The 20,329-nt window shown below is 41.1% G+C and overlaps 2 protein-coding genes across 2 annotated transcripts; both read right to left on the reverse strand.

The window, feature by feature from the left end:
• Window positions 1–595: 595 nt before the first annotated feature.
• LOC145058724 (uncharacterized) lies at window positions 596–2,077 on the reverse strand. The gene is made up of 3 exons (XM_079006624.1): window positions 1,960–2,077; window positions 1,200–1,386; window positions 596–1,081 (listed from the first exon to the last, which is right to left on the reverse strand). The coding sequence occupies exons 2-3, from the start codon at window positions 1,379–1,381 to the stop codon at window positions 895–897; spliced, it is 369 nt and encodes a 122-aa protein (XP_078862750.1). The 5' UTR covers window positions 1,382–1,386; window positions 1,960–2,077; the 3' UTR covers window positions 596–894.
• A 1,362-nt stretch (window positions 2,078–3,439) lies between these two features.
• On the reverse strand, window positions 3,440–7,689 carry LOC145059336 (KH domain-containing protein). The gene is made up of 6 exons (XM_079007196.1): window positions 7,277–7,689; window positions 6,581–6,858; window positions 6,386–6,478; window positions 6,228–6,299; window positions 5,984–6,100; window positions 3,440–4,617 (listed from the first exon to the last, which is right to left on the reverse strand). Exons 1-6 carry the CDS (start codon window positions 7,608–7,610, stop codon window positions 3,622–3,624), a joined length of 1,890 nt encoding a protein of 629 aa, XP_078863322.1. The 5' UTR covers window positions 7,611–7,689; the 3' UTR covers window positions 3,440–3,621.
• Between the last annotated feature and the right edge of the window lie 12,640 nt (window positions 7,690–20,329).

The raw sequence follows: 20,329 nt of genomic DNA on the forward strand, positions 1-20,329 counted from the left end.
TTTTTTTCATCTCACTTTGTGTAATTTTAATCGATATAAGAAGCTTTTGGTTGTTTGTCCTTGGTTTGATTTTATCTTTAAAAAGTCACTTCATAGCATTTTTACTTATGCATGCTCGATTTACATCTTCTTTTTTCGGATAAGTATATCGGCCCAAAGAAAACTCCAAACTCACATAATACCTTGCAAACCATGTGAACCAAGCAATCGTGTCCCAAATGGAGGCAAATGTCACCCAGATTCTTTTGATGCAAATTCATGGTTACCTTTTATCTCATTATCTCAAATATTAATTTGTTTTTATTTTTATTATTTTTTACCTTTTTAGTATAACAACAATTATTATTATCAAGTACTATTGTAATTCCACTTTTACTTTTAGTTTAAATGTTGAATCTTTGTTTATACAATGATATTTTACATCCTCCCCCTCCCCTCCCGGCGAATTTAAGCGAAAAATGTTTCTTTAAACGAAATATACAACCAAATTTTATAGAACTCATCTAACCGATTGTAGCATAAGCACAACTTGTGTCCAAAACCACGTCTTGCATAAATCCTTATAAAATAAAACATTGTTTGCATCAATCATCAATAAGCATTTAACCAGTGTCATGTCACATCCTGAGAAAACTAGATTTTGGTTACAATGTTATTACAGATGTGACATTGCCCTTCATTTTCACACACACACACACACATAAACACACAAACTATGTGCTCCATACCACAAAACTTTAAGTAAGAATCTTTTGAATTTATTTGGGCAATGATTATGGCCCATAAGTTGTCACATAACACATGAAAATTTGTATTTCTAAGTAGACTATCTTATTATATCATAAAAAAGCAAAGCATAGGCAAAAAAGCTAACCTTGATTGTAGGAAATGGATTTAAACATAGTAACCAGTAATAGTAAATCCTCTTCCCACAATCTCTCCAGCACAATACCAAGCAAAACATTCCAACCCAAAAAGAGCAGCAATTCCCATATCTTCAGTTTTAAGCTCATGCCTTGTCTTTACCAGTTGCTTCACATACTCAAGCTCTTTCCAGAATGCATCATAGCGACTTGGAATACTGATTCAACAAGATAGGTGTTCATCAACAGAACATTCAGGATGACGAGGAATTTATGTCTTTTTGCCTAGTTCATAAACAAAACAAGATATACATATATTGTGGGAAAGTTGGGAACCTGGCAAGACGAGTGTAAAGTAGCTGATTTGATAACTGCTGACATTTTTCTATAGTTGGTGGATCTTGAATGTATTTCTTGTTTTGCTCTAGTGTGTGTTTGTAGTAGGTGTTTCCATTCTTGGACAAAAACTTTGAGGCTTCAGCTACCTTTGAACGTAAGACATTCAACTTTGATGCCATAACTTCTACATTATAATTGTGTATAAAAAGAATCAAATCATTTGAACATACAAAAGAAAATGCTAAACATAGGTTGCAACTTGCAACCAGAAATTAAGAGACGTCGATGGTTGTATTTAGCCGGTAAGATAAAGGATCAAGAAATTCAGAGTGTTTAGCTTTCATTATTTCTAAAAGATTACAATTGGAAAGCATAGATAAAATTACTCGAGATAAAGAGTGTTTGAATTACAATTAATCCACATAATCATCCATTTTAACAATAGATAAATATACTCACTGAAAAATGAACCATACATGTAAAACCATGTGAATATTGAGCGTAGGCTTGATGAATTAAGAAGATCGAAGCAGTTGCATACCAATTGGCGATCAAAAGAACGATTTTAAAGAACACGTTCGCAAATATTTCAAATATTACCCAAAAAACGAATCGTTTTACAGTCTCTGAGACATTTTACGCATACAACCATCCATTACAAAGAAAAATCGAAATGGAATATATTGAACGTAAGATCCGATATGATTAGGAATTGATCGAAAATGTTATATAATAAATAAAGAGAAATTCAATTTACCTTGTTCTTAAATTTGGTGTTGTTACGGAGATGGTCGAGAGTGTGGTGAAAAGGGTTTTGAGCGTCCATGGATGAGGGTTATATACCAATAAATTTCACCCTTACTTTTTTAATAAATGACAACAAGGTCCATGATTCTTTTTCTCTAATACTAGGCTAAATTATACAAATGGTTCCCATCAGTTTTGTCCATTCGCATATTTAGTCCCTTTGGTATTTCTGTTAGGTGGAAGCTCACTAGTTGTTTCTTTCCCCCCCCCCCCCCCCCCCCCCCCCCTGAATGGTGATAGGTGCGAGTTGCCTAATTACATTAGGTTGTGACGGAATTAAACCAAGTTATATGACAAGTTTTTAGAATTGTTTGATAATATGATAAAGATGTCATTTGTATATTTTATGAAGACAAAAGTTTGATAGCGGGTTACAAGTTTTTTTTGTATGGAACAAAAAATTACAAGTGTTATACTATTAACATACGTCTTAGTCCCGATCTAATACGAGTAATATGAATTACATGTATCAATATTCAGTCATGTTTTATGTAACAAGTATCGCATTATAATTTCTAAAAGCTATGGATGGCAATGATACACATCGGATCTAACAATTCTATTCACCATCTTGTCTCGATCTTCAATCCTTGGAATGAGTTTATATCGTCATCTGATGAAAATTTAAGGATTTTTTTTTCAAGTGTTAATCTTTTAGATATGTTAAAAACATAAATTTAATCAGTCAGTATTATTATATACATCTTCTCATTTCTTATGTAATTTGATAATTTGTATTAAAAAAAAGTTACATAACTAATATAAGTGTTAATATATACATCTTCTAAGTTCTTATCAAATCATATTTGTCTCATTAAGCTTTTGAACGAGTGCATTGTATTCATTTGCGTTGTGTGTGAATTGTGATGCTTTATTTATTTTTGTGCAGTTGAGTTTTGTAGAACAAGATGTATGATTTCATAATTTCATATTTACTTGCTTTTAAAATTATGTACTTTATTATATGATAATTATAGTCATAAGCCTTAGCATTAAGTTCCAAAATCGAGTTTAATGCACGGATAATATGTAATCCCATTCCAATCTGGGGCCAGTTCCGGTTTTTTTCAAGTTCGGATCAAATGGCCACCCCTAAATTCTTCATCAAAGTTTTTGACACCCAAAGGTAAATTTGCTTTATTAGTCACATTTACTTGGGGATCTTTCGCTTAATTACCCTTCTTATTTTAGCCTTATATTAATCTCCTTATTGTATATTTTATTGTTCTCATGTTTTAAATATGATATAAATTCTATCTACGATAATTATTTTCTTCACCTCCATAGCTAAGAATTCACTAAAATCCATGCCATTATCGATCATAAAAGGGGAAACAAGTTGCAAAACCAGGTTACTTGTCAACGATTAACTTAAACAATCACCAAACATGACTCAATCATATGATGATCATTATGTTAGAAAATCACAATAAGAAAACTGTATCCAGCATTGCAATATGGAATATGGAACATGTGAAATGTCTAAAAAGGGCATATCCAAGTATCCAACAAAAACATGAAAAAATATTCAATTAACATGGAAAGAAAAGATCATCTGAGTTACCACTTACCACAATATTATAACCAACATTCTACTCTTCTTACCTGATCATCAACTTTGCTGAGGTGAAGCTTTAGCAACCGCACCACCACCACTGCTACCCTGACTTGCTTGGGTTGCCGGAGCAGCTGCATCGCCGGCATATGCAGGAGGTTGCTGGGGGTAACCACCGCCATACGAGCCTCCATATGCTGCTGCTGCTGGCTGCTGCCCATATGCTGCTTGTCCATACCCAGCAGCAGCACCACCATAAGGAGGACGTTGACCGCTTGCATCCGCCTGCCCATAACCACTATAAGGAGCTGGTTGGGCATAGCCACCACCTTGCGGGGCAGCATTCGGAGACTGCTGTGGCGGCGGCTGCCCGTAAGCCGGTGGAGTAACAGGAGGCTTCTGTCCATACCCACCATATCCAGAAGGCGGCTGAGCCCCATAGGAACCATATGAAGCAGCAGCAGGCGGAGGAGGCTGAACATAACCAGATTGAGCTCCAGATGCAGGTGGTGGAGCTTGAGCAGCAGTGGTATCACCTTGTCCACCATATGAACCAGTTTGACCATCAGCGGTTTCATTATATCCAGCTGCCGGATTACCATAGCCTTGTTGATCGTATCCTTGCGCATAACCAGATTGCGAGTACCCACCATACCCATCTTGACCGTAACCTTGACCTTGCTGACTGTACCCGTAACCAGACCCGTCTGCTGCCGCCACGGTGCCGCCAGGTGGTTGGGTTTGGGGAGCTTGTTGCTGGTTGTAGTAATCATAACCACCACCAGCACCACCACCAGCAGCAGCTCCCGGTGCGGTTTGCTGACCGGACTGGTCCCAGCCAGCAGCATATCCGCCTGAACGAGGGTAGCCGCCGTATTGGGGCTGGGAGTATTGAGCGGGCTGACCGGGGTATGCACCAGGTTGCATGTAACCATAGCCTTGTTGTTGCATTTGGGGTGCGGGTGGGGCCCAGGTGTTTGTCTGGGGTCGAGCTTGGTAGCCTTGCTGTGAATATCCTCCTCCACCGCTTCCCATTGAGTTTCTCGGACGATTCTGCATAAAAAAAAGTCATCATCTCAAATTAGCCAAAAAAACATTTTTATAAACATGCATGGTAAAAACTAATTAACAAGCATATACATTCATATAGATATGGTAAGCAGAAAAAAGCATGGAAAGCAATTACATATTACAAGTAAGTAGTAGCACAGATATTAATATTATTATTATTCTTAAAGCACATTAATTATATATCAAGACGGGGTTTAGTGGCCTACATACCGTACTGGTCGGGTGGTATTACCAAGCTTACTCCAGCAGAAGAGAAGTGAGAAGAAGACCATCCTCTCCCTATTCGAAGTGAATGGGTATAACAACAGCAACAAAAAAAAAAAGGAGGCAAAAAACTATACAATATATGATAGCAGTGTATCATTCTTGTCCAAAGAAATACTTATGGTTTATAAAAATGGTGAATAACACCTATAAATAGTGTGTTAGGAATTAGGCAATTAATATCATCCTCAATCAAACCCCAATCAATCAATATGTATGCAGAAATCTCTATAGCAATCATATATTTGCAGTTCTTCTGGAAAGAGATTTAGAGCCATACCAGTTTCAAGTTGGTGTCACCAAAACTCCAACTACCCCAACACCCACTGAATCATCCTAACAGCAATATCAGCAACAACACATATATTCGAGTCCTTAAACCCTTTGTATGCTTAATAACTATATCAGATATCCATATAAACCCTAGATTTATCATATTCATAACCAGGTATGTAAAATAGATATATATACATATATTTCATTGTTAGAACCCCAATAAGACACAGTCATCAGTTGATTCTAACAGCTGTAAGTATAGATGACAAAGTTCCAACTTCCAACAGCCCTGCAGAGGCAATCCAATCCAATATACAAATATGCTCTCTTCTTTTCATTATGCAATATATGTATCTGCATGCATTTACCATTCAGACAGCTGTTCATTCCAAAGAGCAGCACCAACAGAAATCTGCAACCTCAGATTGTACATGTAGAGAATATAGCGAATAGAAGCAGGTGGTGGCAATTTATCAAGCTTATGGATTATGGTATAAGATGACCTCAAAAAATATATATTCTACAATAACAGACCAAATAAGAAGGGCAGAAATGGGAGGTATAAGAACCTTTAACTAAAAGATACCCAATTTGTCCTAAATTAGCAGAAAAATCTTAATAAAAAGCCCATTTTAAAGAGTTTCAATTTGAATCATGCAACCATTGGATTCACATATTGAGCAATCAAAGTATACTATGTTATCCAGGTATGAATAAAGATGCGATGTATACTGAAAAGCAAGTGCAATCTAGCATACAGTTTCTGAAACCAAGCTGATGCTTGGTCTCCTTGTATAACTGCACATACCTCACTGATTACTTCATTAACCAACTGTTTTGCAGCCTCAATCTGTTCACTGGATCCATCTATCTGTACTGTCCTCTCTGTTGAAGTATCACCAGGGGGTGGGTGTAGTGGTATCACCTGATAACAGGTACAATAATCTTTTCAGCTATAATCATTTCTCTTGTCAAGTGTAGTCCTCAAAAGAGAGACTTTAAAACTCAATATAGAAGATAGGCTCATAGAGAACAGAGAAACTTAAATAGACCTGAATACGAGCTCCTGTACTAGCTTGCATATTCTTTATGGTCTCCCCCCCTTTACCAATAATAAGACCAACCTAGAAGCATGAACAAAGATGGAATAGTTAAAGACCAGTTGCAACAAATGACTAGTAAACTTAAACCAGCTTTAACCATAAAATACCTTGTTGTTAGGTACTTTCATCACAAATTGTTCAGCACCACCCGACTCACCAGGCATTCTTCTAGAAACTATGCCAGAACCTCCTGACTCGGCCTGAATAACAAAATCAAGAATTATGATCATCTAAATGTATACATGTTAGTCAAAGCATGTCACAACTAAATGGAAAGCATATTATGTTGATATCAACTATACCTCAGCAAGCACATCCTTAATCAACTGCTCAGCCTTTGCTATTGATTCTGAAGTACCTGTTAGCTCTACAGTTCGGGTGAGTGAATGAGGATCTGAATCCATGTCTCTGGTAACTTGGATCTTTGCTCCAGATTGCATCTGAAGATATTTTATAGTCTCTCCACCTTTACCAATTATCACACCTACCCTTCCATTTGGGATGTCGATCTTTTTACTTGGGTTGCCATAACCATAGGCGGAAGATACAGCAGTGGTCGAATAAGTCTTTTGTCCATAATCTGCACTTACAGAAAAGTAAACCATAAACAGGTGATCTGAGGACGTATATAAATCATTATTGATTTCAAACCACAAAACACATCTGTTTTCAAATCTTGTACACATTAAGTACTTCACACATTTCGTGCACGTGTATCTGTGAGTGAAAGCACAAATTAAACCTAAACTGTTTGTTACAATTTATTCAACCCACGTAATCATAAAACAGAATTCTTCCTAGTCCTATAATAATCCCTTTCTAATTGCTCTGAAACAATTAGAAGATTCATTTTTCAGTATTACCCAACTTCAGTCAAATTCACTCAAATGACATGCTCGTCTTAGAGATCAAGACGATGTTACCAAAGCAATAATCACAGTCACAAACCCTACAGCGGAAAGGTAGATGAAAAATGAGATTAGAGCAAAGAATCGAACCCGGAGGACCGGAGCTGAACCCCTTGCTATCATTGGAATCATATCCGCCGCCGCCTCCGCCATTATCGAACTTCGGGCGTTTGGCCTCGGCGCTGCTGAAGATACGAGCAGCGATCTCCTGTGCTCTCTGTTTAGCCAGCTCGATCTCATCTACGGGTGGAGGTACGCTGTTGTAAGCCGGGGCGGAGTCGGGAGACTGTGAAGGGATTATGGGAGCGGAAAATCCAGTGGCTCGACGGGTGGATGAAGGCGGAGGTGGTGTAGTTGAGTCATCATACTTGCGTTTCGTGGTGGCGTAGTCCGCTCCGGACGAATACTGTGCTTCCTCAGCCATCGAATGGTGCAGCGATAAAGAGACGCGAAGGGTTACGAAAACCCTAAAAAGTGAGGATTGAGAGAATGAAATCGTGGGGCTGGAGTGGAAATAGTATATATTTGGAACAAAGAGGTGCGAGCTAAGCATCTATTTACCAAAATACCCTCGCGGAATCTAAATACAACACCATTTTCTCATTAAAAGATAAAGAGTAAATTACAATTTTGGTGCCTATGGTTTACATGAAATAGCAGCTTTGGTCATACTTTTGGAAAAGTAATATCACTGGTCACTATAGAGGGTTTTGGTAACACCGGTAGTCCTCCCCTCCAACAGCCAGGGGATGTTGAACTTTTTAAAAAAGATGAAATTGCCATTTTACCATTGCTTCTACCACTACTCGCCCACCATCACCACCACCTACATGTCACCATCAGCAACATCATTATCACCAATCACCACTATCTCTAACCACCACTATCATCACCATCATCCCCTACACCGCCAATCCATTCTCATCTTCTCCAAGTCTTAGATTCTTCAACCAACATCTTTAATTAAAACAAAGATAAAAAAAAAATCTTTAACCAAAATAAAGAATCAAACATATATGAATAAATTCTATAAAATGGAATTAACAAGAAGATATGGAAAAAAAAAAAAAAAAAAAAAAAAAAAAAAAAAACCACATAGATGCTAACCAAAGGCATTTGACAAGAACACTTTCACTTCAAGTAATAAGCACCAAAATTTAATATGAATTGTATAATTTTCATAAAAACCAATCAACACAAAAAGATTCTCACAAAAATCAATCAAAATAGTACAATTGCAACATCAAAATCTTGATCCCTAAATCTTTATTAGCATCAAATTCAGGGACATCGACTTTATAGTCTCGTCTAATTTGAACCTATTTCTAGGGGAATCGTTCAGTAAAGAGGATGGAAACATAGGCTTCTGGTGAAGTTTGATCTAGAAAAGAAAAATGATGTAGTCTCTGGTAAAACCCACCACCACAATCATCTCTACAACTTGAATCAAGAAAAAAATTATGATTGTAATATCTGGTCCATGTATGAATCATCTTTCTTGTATTTATTTTAAAATAATGGTCATGACGTGATGGAGCATCACCACGACGTGGCGTATCAGTTTGGATCGCGTGATTTTAATGATCCACCACGGCGTGGTCTTGAGGCACCACGACGTGGCGAGTGCTTTTTAGTGACAACTCTAATTTTCGGGTGTTGTACCCTATTTAAGAAACATTAAGGCTAGGGTTTCAACCTCCATTTTCCTTCCAACCTCAAAAACCCTAACTTTAGCCTCCATTGAAGTTGTGAGCTCATTCTTGGTGCATTTTGGTGATTTTAGAAGGAGAATGAAGCTTTTGGTGAGGTAGTTTCGTGGAAAGCATCGTTTCTTCAGCTAAGCTCATCTTTTTTACCTTGGTGAGTGCCCAAGACTCAACCTTTTCTTGCCATGTTGCTAGATCTCTTGTTTTGTCCATTTTTCCATGATTTAGACGAGCTTAAGTAATGGGATCTCATAAAGTTTGCAACTTTATAAATATGCAGGTCAATGTGAGTAAGTAATGTCTTGGATCTGGATTATAATCAAGTTTTGATGTCATGCATGGGATTTTAGTCATTAAACCCTATTTTTGCCCTAAAATGGAAAATTGATGTTTTGGACATGCAAGTCCCTAAAAGCCGCAATTTTCAAGGTCGCTTTGGAATTTGAAACCATTCTGGAAACATTAGAGGTGCAACTCTAAGGATTTGGTGCTTAATGAGAATCTTGAAGCATTAAGTCACCATTAATGGTTAGGTTTGAGAGTTTGGCTTATGGAAGGGTTTGAGGGATAAAGTTGGAAACTTTACCCATCAAGACCATGGGAAGGACCAGATCTGAGCCTTGGAGTTTTTGGTAGTTGAAGGAAAAATGACTTAATGGTTTAAACTGTCCAGACGCATCACCACGACGTGGTTGAGGTCGCAACGGTGTAGTGACTTGGTCCAGACCCGTATGTTTTGGTGGTTTGCAACCACAACGTGGCAAATGAGGCCACGACGTGGTGGCTAGTTGGGTTGAATTTTAACATTTGATTTTGGCCTGGATTTTGACCAAAGTTTGACCTAGGGGTATTTAGGGTATTATGATTTGTATTTTGAGTTTTGGTCACTGTATTTATAAAGTTAACCAGTAGAGTTCATTCTGAAGCAACGTGTTGTTTCATTTTTTCATCTATTTATAAAGTGAGTATTCTCTCTGTATCCATGGGTTGAAGGCACCAATGTCGGACCATTATTGTGTTATCTAGGGTGATAGTTGTTATGTGGCCTATATAAGTTTGTATGATGGGTTGAAATCAACCATATGACGGGGCCTACTATTATATGTTTGGGTTGTAAGATACCCCATGGCGGGGCCCCAAGATAGGGCCCATGTTTATTGATCCGATTGAAATACACCCCAAGGCGGGGTCCATATGTATATATCAGATTGGTTTATACCTCAGGGTTAAGCCCAGTTGTATGTTTTGGTATGTGGTACTTTGGGGAAATTACTAAGATTTGTGCTTACAGTTTATGTTTATGGTTTCATGTACTTTCGGTTCGAAAGGGAAGGGCTCGGTGTGATGGCACAACATCCTCCCCTCATGATTTCCGCATTTTGAATAATTGTACCCTGATGTTTTGAATATTACATTGGCGGTGGTTTTTGGAACAATTAATGAATGAAATTGATAGCCTTTAAATGAAGAAAAAATTATCATCATTTTTTTACTGTTACAAGTTGGTATCATAGCCTTGGTTTGAGGGATTCGGGAACACTTTCGGGTGTGTCAGAACTCAAATTGAGGATATGATAATCTTTTTAAAAGAGAAACGAAACTGAATTTCTAAAAAGACTTTTACTAAGTAAAAAGGGGTGTGATGTGTGCAATCAGTCGAGCTCAAGTAAGTGGTTCCCAAATTACCTATACTTATGTGTTTTGAGTAGTATGCTTAATATGTGAATTGCATGCTAGGGTAAGGCTAAGGATACTTTCAGGAAGCATATGATAGAATTTCCTGATTTGTGTGCGGCCTTATAGAATATAACCTATGGAAATTTAGTGTTATATATTACTTGGAATTGATATTGGCGTAGTTAATTGCTAAGTGTATGCTTCCAAAGTTGTATACAACTAGGATCATATAGCCTTAGAATGATTGACTTAGCCTCATTTCATGTTCCTTGTTTGGTTGTGGACTTAGGGTAGAATCATCATTTGATACTCTATGTGATTCCATTTGTGTATAACTTGTATGCATAAGGCAACCAGCAGTGTTGATTGAGGTTCTTGGTACTACGAGCGGTGGGAGTTGTGGATTCTTAAGAAAGCCTAGGATATGTATGTTGTTCAGCATAGGAATGGTGTATATTTTTAGTGTGGTGTAGCACCTGATTCCTGGTACGTAAAATTTATCTGAGAATTTGCTTTTTAGCCTGGGACTCAGCGAGTTGTAGGTCCGACTCGCCGAGTAGGGGCGGGGTCCCGGGGCACGTTTAAGTTGGCGACTCGGCGAGTCCATATTCTGGACTCGGCGAGTCACCGCTGTTTGATGAAACCCTAAATTTCAGGGGTTTGCACCCTATTTAAACCCTCACTTCCGCCCCAAGCTCGCCCCCATTCACCCTCAGAGCTCCCAACATCGTTTTACCCTTATTCCTTGTGAGATTGAAGTGTTTTGGTGTGTTCTTGAAGCTTTTGAGGAGAAAGAATAGTAGATCAAGAAGAGGAGAAGGAGGCCAAGCATCTCTGTGTCATCCCAACGTTTTCCTTGAGGTATAGCTTGTTTCCCCTCTGCTTTCAAGCTTGTAGTCTCTATTAGCTTCATGAAAGTCCTTCTTGAGCCATTCCCCAAGCTTGTTTGTGCATTGTGGGTTGTGTTAAGTGGATAGCCTTTAGATATAGGCACTATTTAGTCCCTGGAGCTTGGATCTACTGCCTTTATGGAGTCTTATTGCATGAAAGTCATAGATCTCCCCCTTTTGGTGCACTTTGAGCCCTACAACCTTCATCGGTGATCATCTACACGTAAAGTTGGAAACTTTACGTGTAAACCATGCCCTAGGAACCCAGATCTATGAATGGCATGGACTGGATTCAAGCAAAATCGCGTGTATAGTTTTTGCATGAGGCAGACTCGGCAAGTCGAGTCGCGAGTCCCCGAGTTTTTCCCTTTTTCGTTGTGCCTAGTAGAGTAGTGAGTCCTGAGTAGACTCAGTGAGTTGGAAGCCGAACTCACCCATGAAGGAACTCGGCGAGTCAATGCCCTGACTCGGCGAGTTCAAGGCAATCTTCTTAGATCAAGAACAGACTCGACGAGTTGTTCATACAACTCGGCAAGTCACAACATAAAGTATTCATTGGATGAAGATGAACTCGGCGAGTTGTTCATACAACTCGGCGAGTAGGATGAAGGTCTTGGACATCAGTTTAGAAGGAGAACTCGTCGAGTCAACGCCTAACTCGACGAGTAGAGTCGGGATTCAGGACAATCGATTGGATAGGGACTCGGCGAGTTGGAGAGCCAACTCGGTGAGTCGGGTCAACTGAAAGTTAACTCTGACTTTGGCTTATGACTTGGCTAGGGGTAAAATGGTCATTTTACCCAAAGGTCAGTTAGCAGTGATTGATTGAGTGTTTTGTGGGAATTATAGCCGAAGGATTTCCGGAGCAGCAGCAGCAGCAGACAATCCATTCCCACACAGATCAGCAGCTTTTTCGAGGTGAGTTTCCTTCTAGTAGGAACGGGTCTAAGGCACCAAGGTCGGCCCATATAGACGAGATGTTAGTATTAGAGTGTGGGCCGAGCCCGTATCTCTTGGTTGAGTTGATTATGATATATGCCAGTATGATAGAGTTGTCTATAGTTGTTGTCTGTGTGATACTTGTATATTATGGGTTAGCAGTTGAGTGTTGGCAAGGCCCGTATCTCTCCGAGAGTGGAGTGTGGGCGAGGCCCGTATCTCCCAGATAGTGGAGTGTGGGCGAGGCTCATATCTCCCGGCTAGCGGAGTGTGGGCAAGGCTCGTATCTTCATGAGTGTGGGCAAGGCCCGTATCTCCTAGCTGTATGTTGTATGCTTGCATGGTATGAGGTATCATGGGGGAGCATACTAAGCTTCGTGCTTACAGTTTTCAGTTTTGGTTTCAGGTACCTCTTCAGCTAAGGGAAAGGAGCCGGCGCGGTAGCGGCATATCACACACTCTTCTTTTCCGCACTATGGATTTTCTGGGATGTACTCTGAAATATTACGATGATATTACCGGTTTTCAGACATGGAGTATTATTATGAATGTTTGGTAATGATGTTTTATGTATTAACCTAAATTAAAAATGAAATTTTTAGCCGGTATTTTTGGGGCGTTACATGTGGTGACTTAGAGGAATCAGGACGAATCTTGAGGAGGGTACATATATGTGTGAAAGTTAGTATTGGGCCCGTACTGCTGGAAACACGGGATCTATACCTGATACGAGAGCAAACCTGGAGACTATAAGGAGACTTGTGTAAGGAGGTTCCTACCTCGAGTATTATATTGATTGTTTATATGTTTGTATTTCAATTCGAGCATGGTGATGATTACTCGAGGAGATTATGGCTCTGGTTCTGGTTCAGGTTTTGGCTCAGGCACAAAACCGATTGATGAGAGGTTGCACGAGTTCATTTCGGCTGATGTTACTCGTGGTATCTTGGATGTTACTCCTGCGATTTTCGGTACCGTTAAGGAAGGGATTATGAAGTTGATGGATGAGAGGCTCATGTATTTTTGAGTTGAGATTGATGCGGGTCAGATAGGAGCTTGAACTCCCTCATTCATGGAGTTTAAGGCCTGTCGAGCTCTTGAGTTATTTGGAGCTAAGGACCTCATTAGTAGCCGACATTGGATCGCTGACATGGAGAATGGTCAACATACGAGTTTTTCCCTGGGGGGAAAGGTGGGATTTGCATCCTACGTGTTGAGGGACCAAGCACGAGACTGATAGGAGGAGGTTAGCCGAGTTGTAGGGTCAACGGAAGTGGTAGTCACGACATGGGAGGATTTTGTTTCGAGGTTTTCAGAGGGGGTTTACACCAGCTATTGAGGTGAAGCAGTTGGCGAGGGAGTTTCAGGACCTTCGCCAGACTACTGAGATTGTGGCGGAGATTACCACCAAATTCAAGGAGAGGGTTTGTTGGTTCCACAGTACATCGCAGATGAGGAAGATGAGATACCATGATATGTTGAGAGAGGATATCAGGGAGTTTGTGAGCTTCTCAGGGTGCAATACCCTGAATGATATGATCGAGAAGGCCCGCGAGCGGGAGATTGAGTTGGAGCTTCGGACGAAGAGGAAGCCGGAGCAGGTACAGATAGCGTTAGGCCAAGCTAAGAGGCCCACGACTTCCAATTCACGCATAAAATGCTCGCAAGGTCGGAGCCGTTGTGACAAGACACAAGATGGGGCGTATCGATTGATGGGTTCAGTATGTTTCGATTGTGGTCAGTTGGGCCACATGAGTAGGTATTGCCCCAGGGGTGCTCTGATTTGCTTTCATTGCAATTAGACCGGTCATAAAAAGGCTGATTGTCCAAGATTGTAAGGGAGGGTAATGGCGGCGCCTACACCAGCCACTTTGAGGATTACTGATGGCCACCAGGGCAAGGCGGAGGCTCCTGTGGTGAAGAGCAAGGCATTTCAGCTGACCACCGGTGAGGCTTGTGCAACACCGGACGTGGTTACTGGTATGTGATTTATCCTTATCTTTATTTTTTTCCTTATTTATGTTGGTGATTATATGTGATCTTGTATAGGGACCTTTATGGTCAATGGTATGGTTGCTCATGTTCTGTTTTGATTTAGGTGCTATTCGATCCTTTGTAGCTTTTGCACTTAACAAGAAGTTTTGTGATGCTCCCAGGACTCTGGATTTCTCGTTAGAGGTTGAGATTACGGATGAACGTACTATGAGTGCGTTGATGGTTTATCATGGGTGTGTCTTGAATCTGTTTAGTGAGAGATACTCTATTGATCTGGTGTTGATTCCTCTGTGAGGATCGAAGGTTATCATCGGGATGGATTGGTTGGGACCCAATGGGGCCATGTTGACTGTGAGCGATATCTAGTGAGAGTTTGAACCCCAAGTGAGGGGAATTGTTCATTCTATTTGAGGGAGCTCTGCATGGGTTTTCAGTTGTGAGGGTTAGGAGATATCTTCAGCAGGGTTGTTTTGGGTTCCTAGCTTATGTTGCAGACACTCGAGTTGAGGGCACGACGGAATTGAGTGGGGTGCCCATCGTTCGAGATTTCCTCGATGTATTTCCTAAGGATTTTCTAGGAGTGCCTCCCGAGAGGCAGGTTGAGTTTTTGATTGATCTGATTCCTGGAGCGGCTCCAATAGCCAAGGCACCATATCGCTTGGCTCTACCAGAGATGCAGAAGTTGTCTACACAACTTCAGGAGATGCTAGACAAATGGATTTATTCGACCGAGCAGTTCTCCATGGGTAGCATCGATCCTATTCATGAAAAAGAATGACGGTTCAGATAGGATGTGCATTGACTACTAGGATTTGAATAAGCTAACGGTGAAGAACCGTTACCAGCTCCCGAGGATTGACGATTTATTTGACCAACTCCATGGTGTATCTTGGTTTTCCAAGATTGATTTGTGATCGAGGTACCATCATATGAGGGTCAGGGATGATGATGTGCATAAGACAACATTCAGGACTCGATATGTTCATTACGAGTTCGTGATGATGCCTTTTGGGTTCATCGATGCACCGACAACGTTCATGGATCTGGTGAAACGGGTTTGTAGGCCGATGTTGGATTGGTCCGTGATAGTATTCATAGATGATATCTTGGTCTACTCCGAGACCAAGGATCAACATGAGGAACACTTATGATAGGTGTTGGAGACCCTGAGGATGGAGGGATTTTTTCCAAATTCTCCAAAGTGAGTTCTAGTTGCGCGAGGTGTAGTTCGTAGGGCACATCGTCAATCAGAAGTGCATATTGGTCGACCCGACCAAAATCAAGGTTGTGATGTGATGGGAGGTTCCGAGGACCCCATATGAGGTTCGGATTTTCCTGGTCTCATGGGGTATTATTGGATATTTATCCAAGATTGTAGTGCCCTTGACCAGTTTGATGAAAAAGAATGTGACTTTTTGATGGGGGTCAAATCAGCAGTTGGCTTTGAGACTCTGAGGCAAAGATTGTGTGAGGCCCTAATTCTCGCATTTCATGAGGAATTTGATGATTTTGTGGTTTATTGTGATGCCCCTGTTTCATGTTTCGGAATTGTCTTTATGCAGAAGGGTCATGTGATTGCTTACGCATGATCAGTCGAATTTGAATATGCGGCAACGAATGTGGTTGGATGTGGTTAAGGACTATGAAAGTGAAATTTTGTACCACCATGGGAAGGCCAATGTGATGTCTGATGCTCTGAGCCTTCAGGCGATGGGTGATCCTATCAAGGATATTTGTTTGAGGATGGTTATTACTTCGTCTTTGTTGGATTTGATCATAAAGGCTCATGTGGGGGGATTGAAAAAAAAAGTTGGAAAGTCGAGTGAATAAGGGGTCAGATTCCTTTATTCGTCAAAGATAGTTGATGGTTGTTGACTCAGTGTGGTAGATTCTGGGTTCCGACTACTAGTGGGGTGAAACAAATAGTTATGGAGGAGGCACATAAGTTAAAGTTCTCAATCCATCAGGGGACCACAAAGATGTGTCAAGATATGAAGTTGAGTTATTGGTGGCCATGTATGAAAAGGGAGATAACATGGTTTGTCGAGCGGTGCCCGAGCTACAAGAAAGTCAAGGTCGAACATCAGAGACCCCACGACAAGATGCAGTCGTTACCTAATCTCATGTGGAAGTGGGAAGAGATTACCATGGATTTCAACACAAAACTGCCAAGGACGACACATGGAGTTGATTCTATCTAGGTTATTGTGGATAGGTTGACCAAGAGTGCTCATTTCATACTGATTGCTGAGAGTATATCTACTGAGAAGCTAGCTGACATATATATATTCGGGAGGTAGTAGTTATGCATGGAGTGCCAGTTTTAGTGGTTTCATATCGGGATGTTTGTTTTACTTCTAGGTTTAGAGGGAAGTTTCATGAGGAGTTTGGTACTCAGTTGCATTTTAGTATAACATATCACTCGCAGACCGAAGGTCAGAGCGAGCGGACGATTCAGATGCTTAAAGATATGCTTTGTGCATGTGTTTTAGATTTTGGAGGAAGTTAGGATACTTTTATCCCACTGCCCGGGTTCTCATACAATAACAGTTATCATGCCAATATTAACCGACCACCGTTTGAGATATTGTATGGGAGGAGGATCAGAACCCCGATTTTGTTGGGGTGAGGTCGAGCATTGGGTCATGAGGAGTATTGAGGTAGTACTCAAGACTACAGAGTTGATTCAGCAGGTGTGCGACAGGTTGCGATTCGCACAAAGCCGACATAAGAGTTATGCTGACCGACGACGTTTGGACCTCAAGTTTCAGGTAGGAGACTTGGTGCTTCTGAAGGTGTCACCTTGGAAAGGTGTCATTCGATTTTGGAAGTGGGGCAATGATTATTGCTCCCTTCAGGATTTCCATCCAAGTGGGCAAGGTTGTGTATCGGATGGATTTACCTAACGAGCTCAGCCATATCCACAACACTTTCCATGTTTCTCAGCTTCGAAAGTGTGTGGCCGACGAGTCCACAGTTGTTCCCTTGGATAACATTCAGGTTAATGATTGCATGAATTATGTGGAAGACGAAGGCCTTACACAACAGGGTGGTATTTTTGGTCAAGGTCCAATGGCAACATCAGAAAGGTTCCGAATGGATTTGGGAGCATGAGGCAAAATGTAAGAACAATACTCTGAGTTATTTGTAGACGGGGACTTCTAGGATGATGTCTAATTCAAGTTGGGGAAATTTGTAACATTCGGTTTAGATATGAATCATCTTTCTTGCATTTATTTTAAAAGAGTGGCCACAACGCGGTGGAGCATCACCACCATGTGGCATATCAGTTTAGATCGCGAGATTTTAATGACCCAACATGGTGTGTTCTTGAGGCACCACGATGTGTGTAACATCCGGATTTCCAGGTATATTATTTTATTTAATTAATTTTGGAGTTTGTGGAGGAACTCGGCGAGTTGGAGCCAAGACTCGCCGAGTAGGGTCGCGGATGTTCATCCGGGTTCACGTCCGGACTCGGCGAGTCCATTTATGGACTCGGCGAGTCGAAATGGACTCGCCGAGTCCACGCTGTTTAATGAAACCCTAATCCCCCGGGTTTGGAGCCTATTTAAGGGCACTTATAGCCTCCCATTGCGGCTACCAGTCCCTTGAGAGAACCCTAAGTGAGCCAAATCGTTGTGAGGAAGAAGAAGTCACTTTTGATCCTTGTTCCTTTGGTTTAGCAAGAAGGAGGTGACCAAGAGCAAAGAGGAGGTGCGATTCTAGTAGTTCCAGAGTTCAGAGACTTCATTTTGAGGTAATAGTTCGAACCTCCTTCAGTTTTGGTGTTGATCATTAGAGTTAGGGTTTTCTAACCCCTTTGGATAGTGATTATGTGGAGCAAATGGTCCCTCTTCGAGTTTGTGCCTTGGATCTGGACTCAAAGAGGTCCAGAGACCTTAACCCTTGGAGCTTTATGGATCAGTTTGGGGTTATTGGACTTAGGTTGCCCTTTTTGGGACTAAATCTCCTTTTGATGCCTTGTTGTTGTTATACAAGCATCAAGTTTCGGACTTTACGTGACATTCATGCTTGGGAAGGCCAGATCTATGGTTTAGGGAAATAAATCTAACCTCAGGAGGCTAGGAGAGTTTGTGCATGGCATGAACTCGCCGAGTTGTTCTTGGGACTCGGCGAGTAGGGTTAGGGTTTCACGTAAATTGCTCAGTGAGTAGACTTGTCGAGTTGGGGGCTGACTCAGTGAGTCAGAAGGGGGTTAGAGGACTGGAGTTCAAGGCGGTACTCGCCGAGTTGTTCTTGAGACTCGGCGAGTTGAGTCAGGGTGGCCCCGCGATTCATGCCTGGTATGACTCGTCGAGCATAGGGAGGGACTGGGCGTGCCAAGCGGGACAAAGTGTTAGAGAACATGTGTGAACTCGCCAAGTCACCAGGGTGCACTCGGCGAGTAAGGTCAAAGTGTGACCGTTGACTTTTATTGACTTTTAGGGTTTGGTCAACAATGGAGTACTTGTGTCGAGAGGGGGGTAAAATAGTCTTTTACCCTTCTGAGGGTGCCAATGGCAGGTTGAGTCTAGTCTCGAGAGTTATATTTATAAGAGTATTTACTTTATGTGAATAGGCGGAGACTAGGCAATATTTCCACCGAGTCAGAGATTTACCAAGACGCCTGAGGTGAGTCTTTTCACTATACTTTACCTTGAGTAGGTAATCGGAGTTATGTGATACAGTGTTTGTATGCTATATTTGTGTTATGTGTTGCACTGCATTATTCTATGTGATTTATGCTATGCATGTTTACAGAGTTAGAACCGGAAGGTTCACAGAGATAGAACCTGAGGGTTCACAGAGTTTGGGTGCACGGACCCACAAAGTTATAGCCTCGAGTGGCTAATATGTGTTATATATGGTATTTTGGGGAACTCACTAAGCTTTGTGCTTACAGTGTTTAATGTTATGTGTTTCAGGTACTAGTGAGGATCGCGGGAAGGCGCCGACTTGATCAGTACACACACACGGGATTTTTATGTTATGAGATCTTGGGATTGATATATGTTATGAATTGAGTTTTAAACAATTATGTTTTTATAAATAATGAATGAATTATGTTTTTATAAAATGCGAAAAATTGTTTTGAAATTTACGATGTTACAAGTTGGTATCAGAGCCTTGGTTCGAGGGATTCGAGTACACCTTCGTGCGTATTTGAACTCAAACTGAGGATTTGAGAAATATTTTCAAAAGAGAACCAAGTTTTCTAAAAAGAGTAAAGGATTTTTGGAAAACGCAGAGCAGAGTCGTGTGTACGATCAGTCAGCACCCGAACGGTGATTTCCCAAAATACCCTTATGTTATATGCTTATGAGATTGATATGATGTATTCTCGTGCTAGAGTGGGCTAGGTATTCCTATTAGGACTAGAGTGGCCTGATTTGTGATGCCTTAGCCTAGGAGGAGGTGAGCTGCTATGAGATGCTTAAGAGTGAGTAGGTAGCAGTGAGGAGCTTATGAGAGATCTGTTAGAGAGTGGATTATGCATAATAGAGTACTTGGGACTTGGGATCCTAGGAGGAGGACTTGGGGTGTATGTTGACGCGGTGCGGACGGTAGTATTGGGCCCGTACTACTGAAAACACCGGGACGGTGTATAGTTCAAGTAAGAATCTTCGGGATGCCAGGGATCAAGGAGAGATGAGTTATCGAGTGAGTTTCTAATTTATTATATGTTGTATTTCAGAGGTAGATCATGGTGAGGACATGTCATGCGCTAGAGAGTAGCGAGACTAGTGATGAGGAGATCCGCCGGATCATCCATGAGGAGGTGGCTGCGGCCATCAGGGCAGAGATACTAGAGATGTTCGGGTCTATTAAGACCACGCTGATTGACACTTTTGACGAGCGTTATGCCGCTCTTTCTGAGGCTGCTGTTGCAGCGGCCAACGCAGTCGTCGCTGCTGCTAGGCCGCAGGGGGGTT

The sequence above is a fragment of the Lactuca serriola genome, chromosome 6, assembly GCF_051521515.1.
Source record: "Lactuca serriola cultivar US96UC23 chromosome 6, Lser_US96UC23_V15, whole genome shotgun sequence".
Classification (NCBI taxonomy): domain Eukaryota; kingdom Viridiplantae; phylum Streptophyta; class Magnoliopsida; order Asterales; family Asteraceae; genus Lactuca; species Lactuca serriola.

Coding starts and splice junctions, on each gene's coding strand:
- LOC145059336 (XM_079007196.1), bottom strand. CDS start 7,610: ATGGCTGAGGAAGCACAGTATTCGTCCGGAGCGGACTACGCCACCACG. Junction 6,300..6,385: donor TGAAAGTACCTAACAACAAG/GTATTTTATGGT, acceptor TCATGCTTCTAG/GTTGGTCTTATTATTGGTAA. Junction 6,101..6,227: donor GTACAGGAGCTCGTATTCAG/GTCTATTTAAGT, acceptor ACCTGTTATCAG/GTGATACCACTACACCCACC.
- LOC145058724 (XM_079006624.1), bottom strand. CDS start 1,381: ATGGCATCAAAGTTGAATGTCTTACGTTCAAAGGTAGCTGAAGCCTCA. Junction 1,082..1,199: donor CTTTACACTCGTCTTGCCAG/GTTCCCAACTTT, acceptor TTGTTGAATCAG/TATTCCAAGTCGCTATGATG.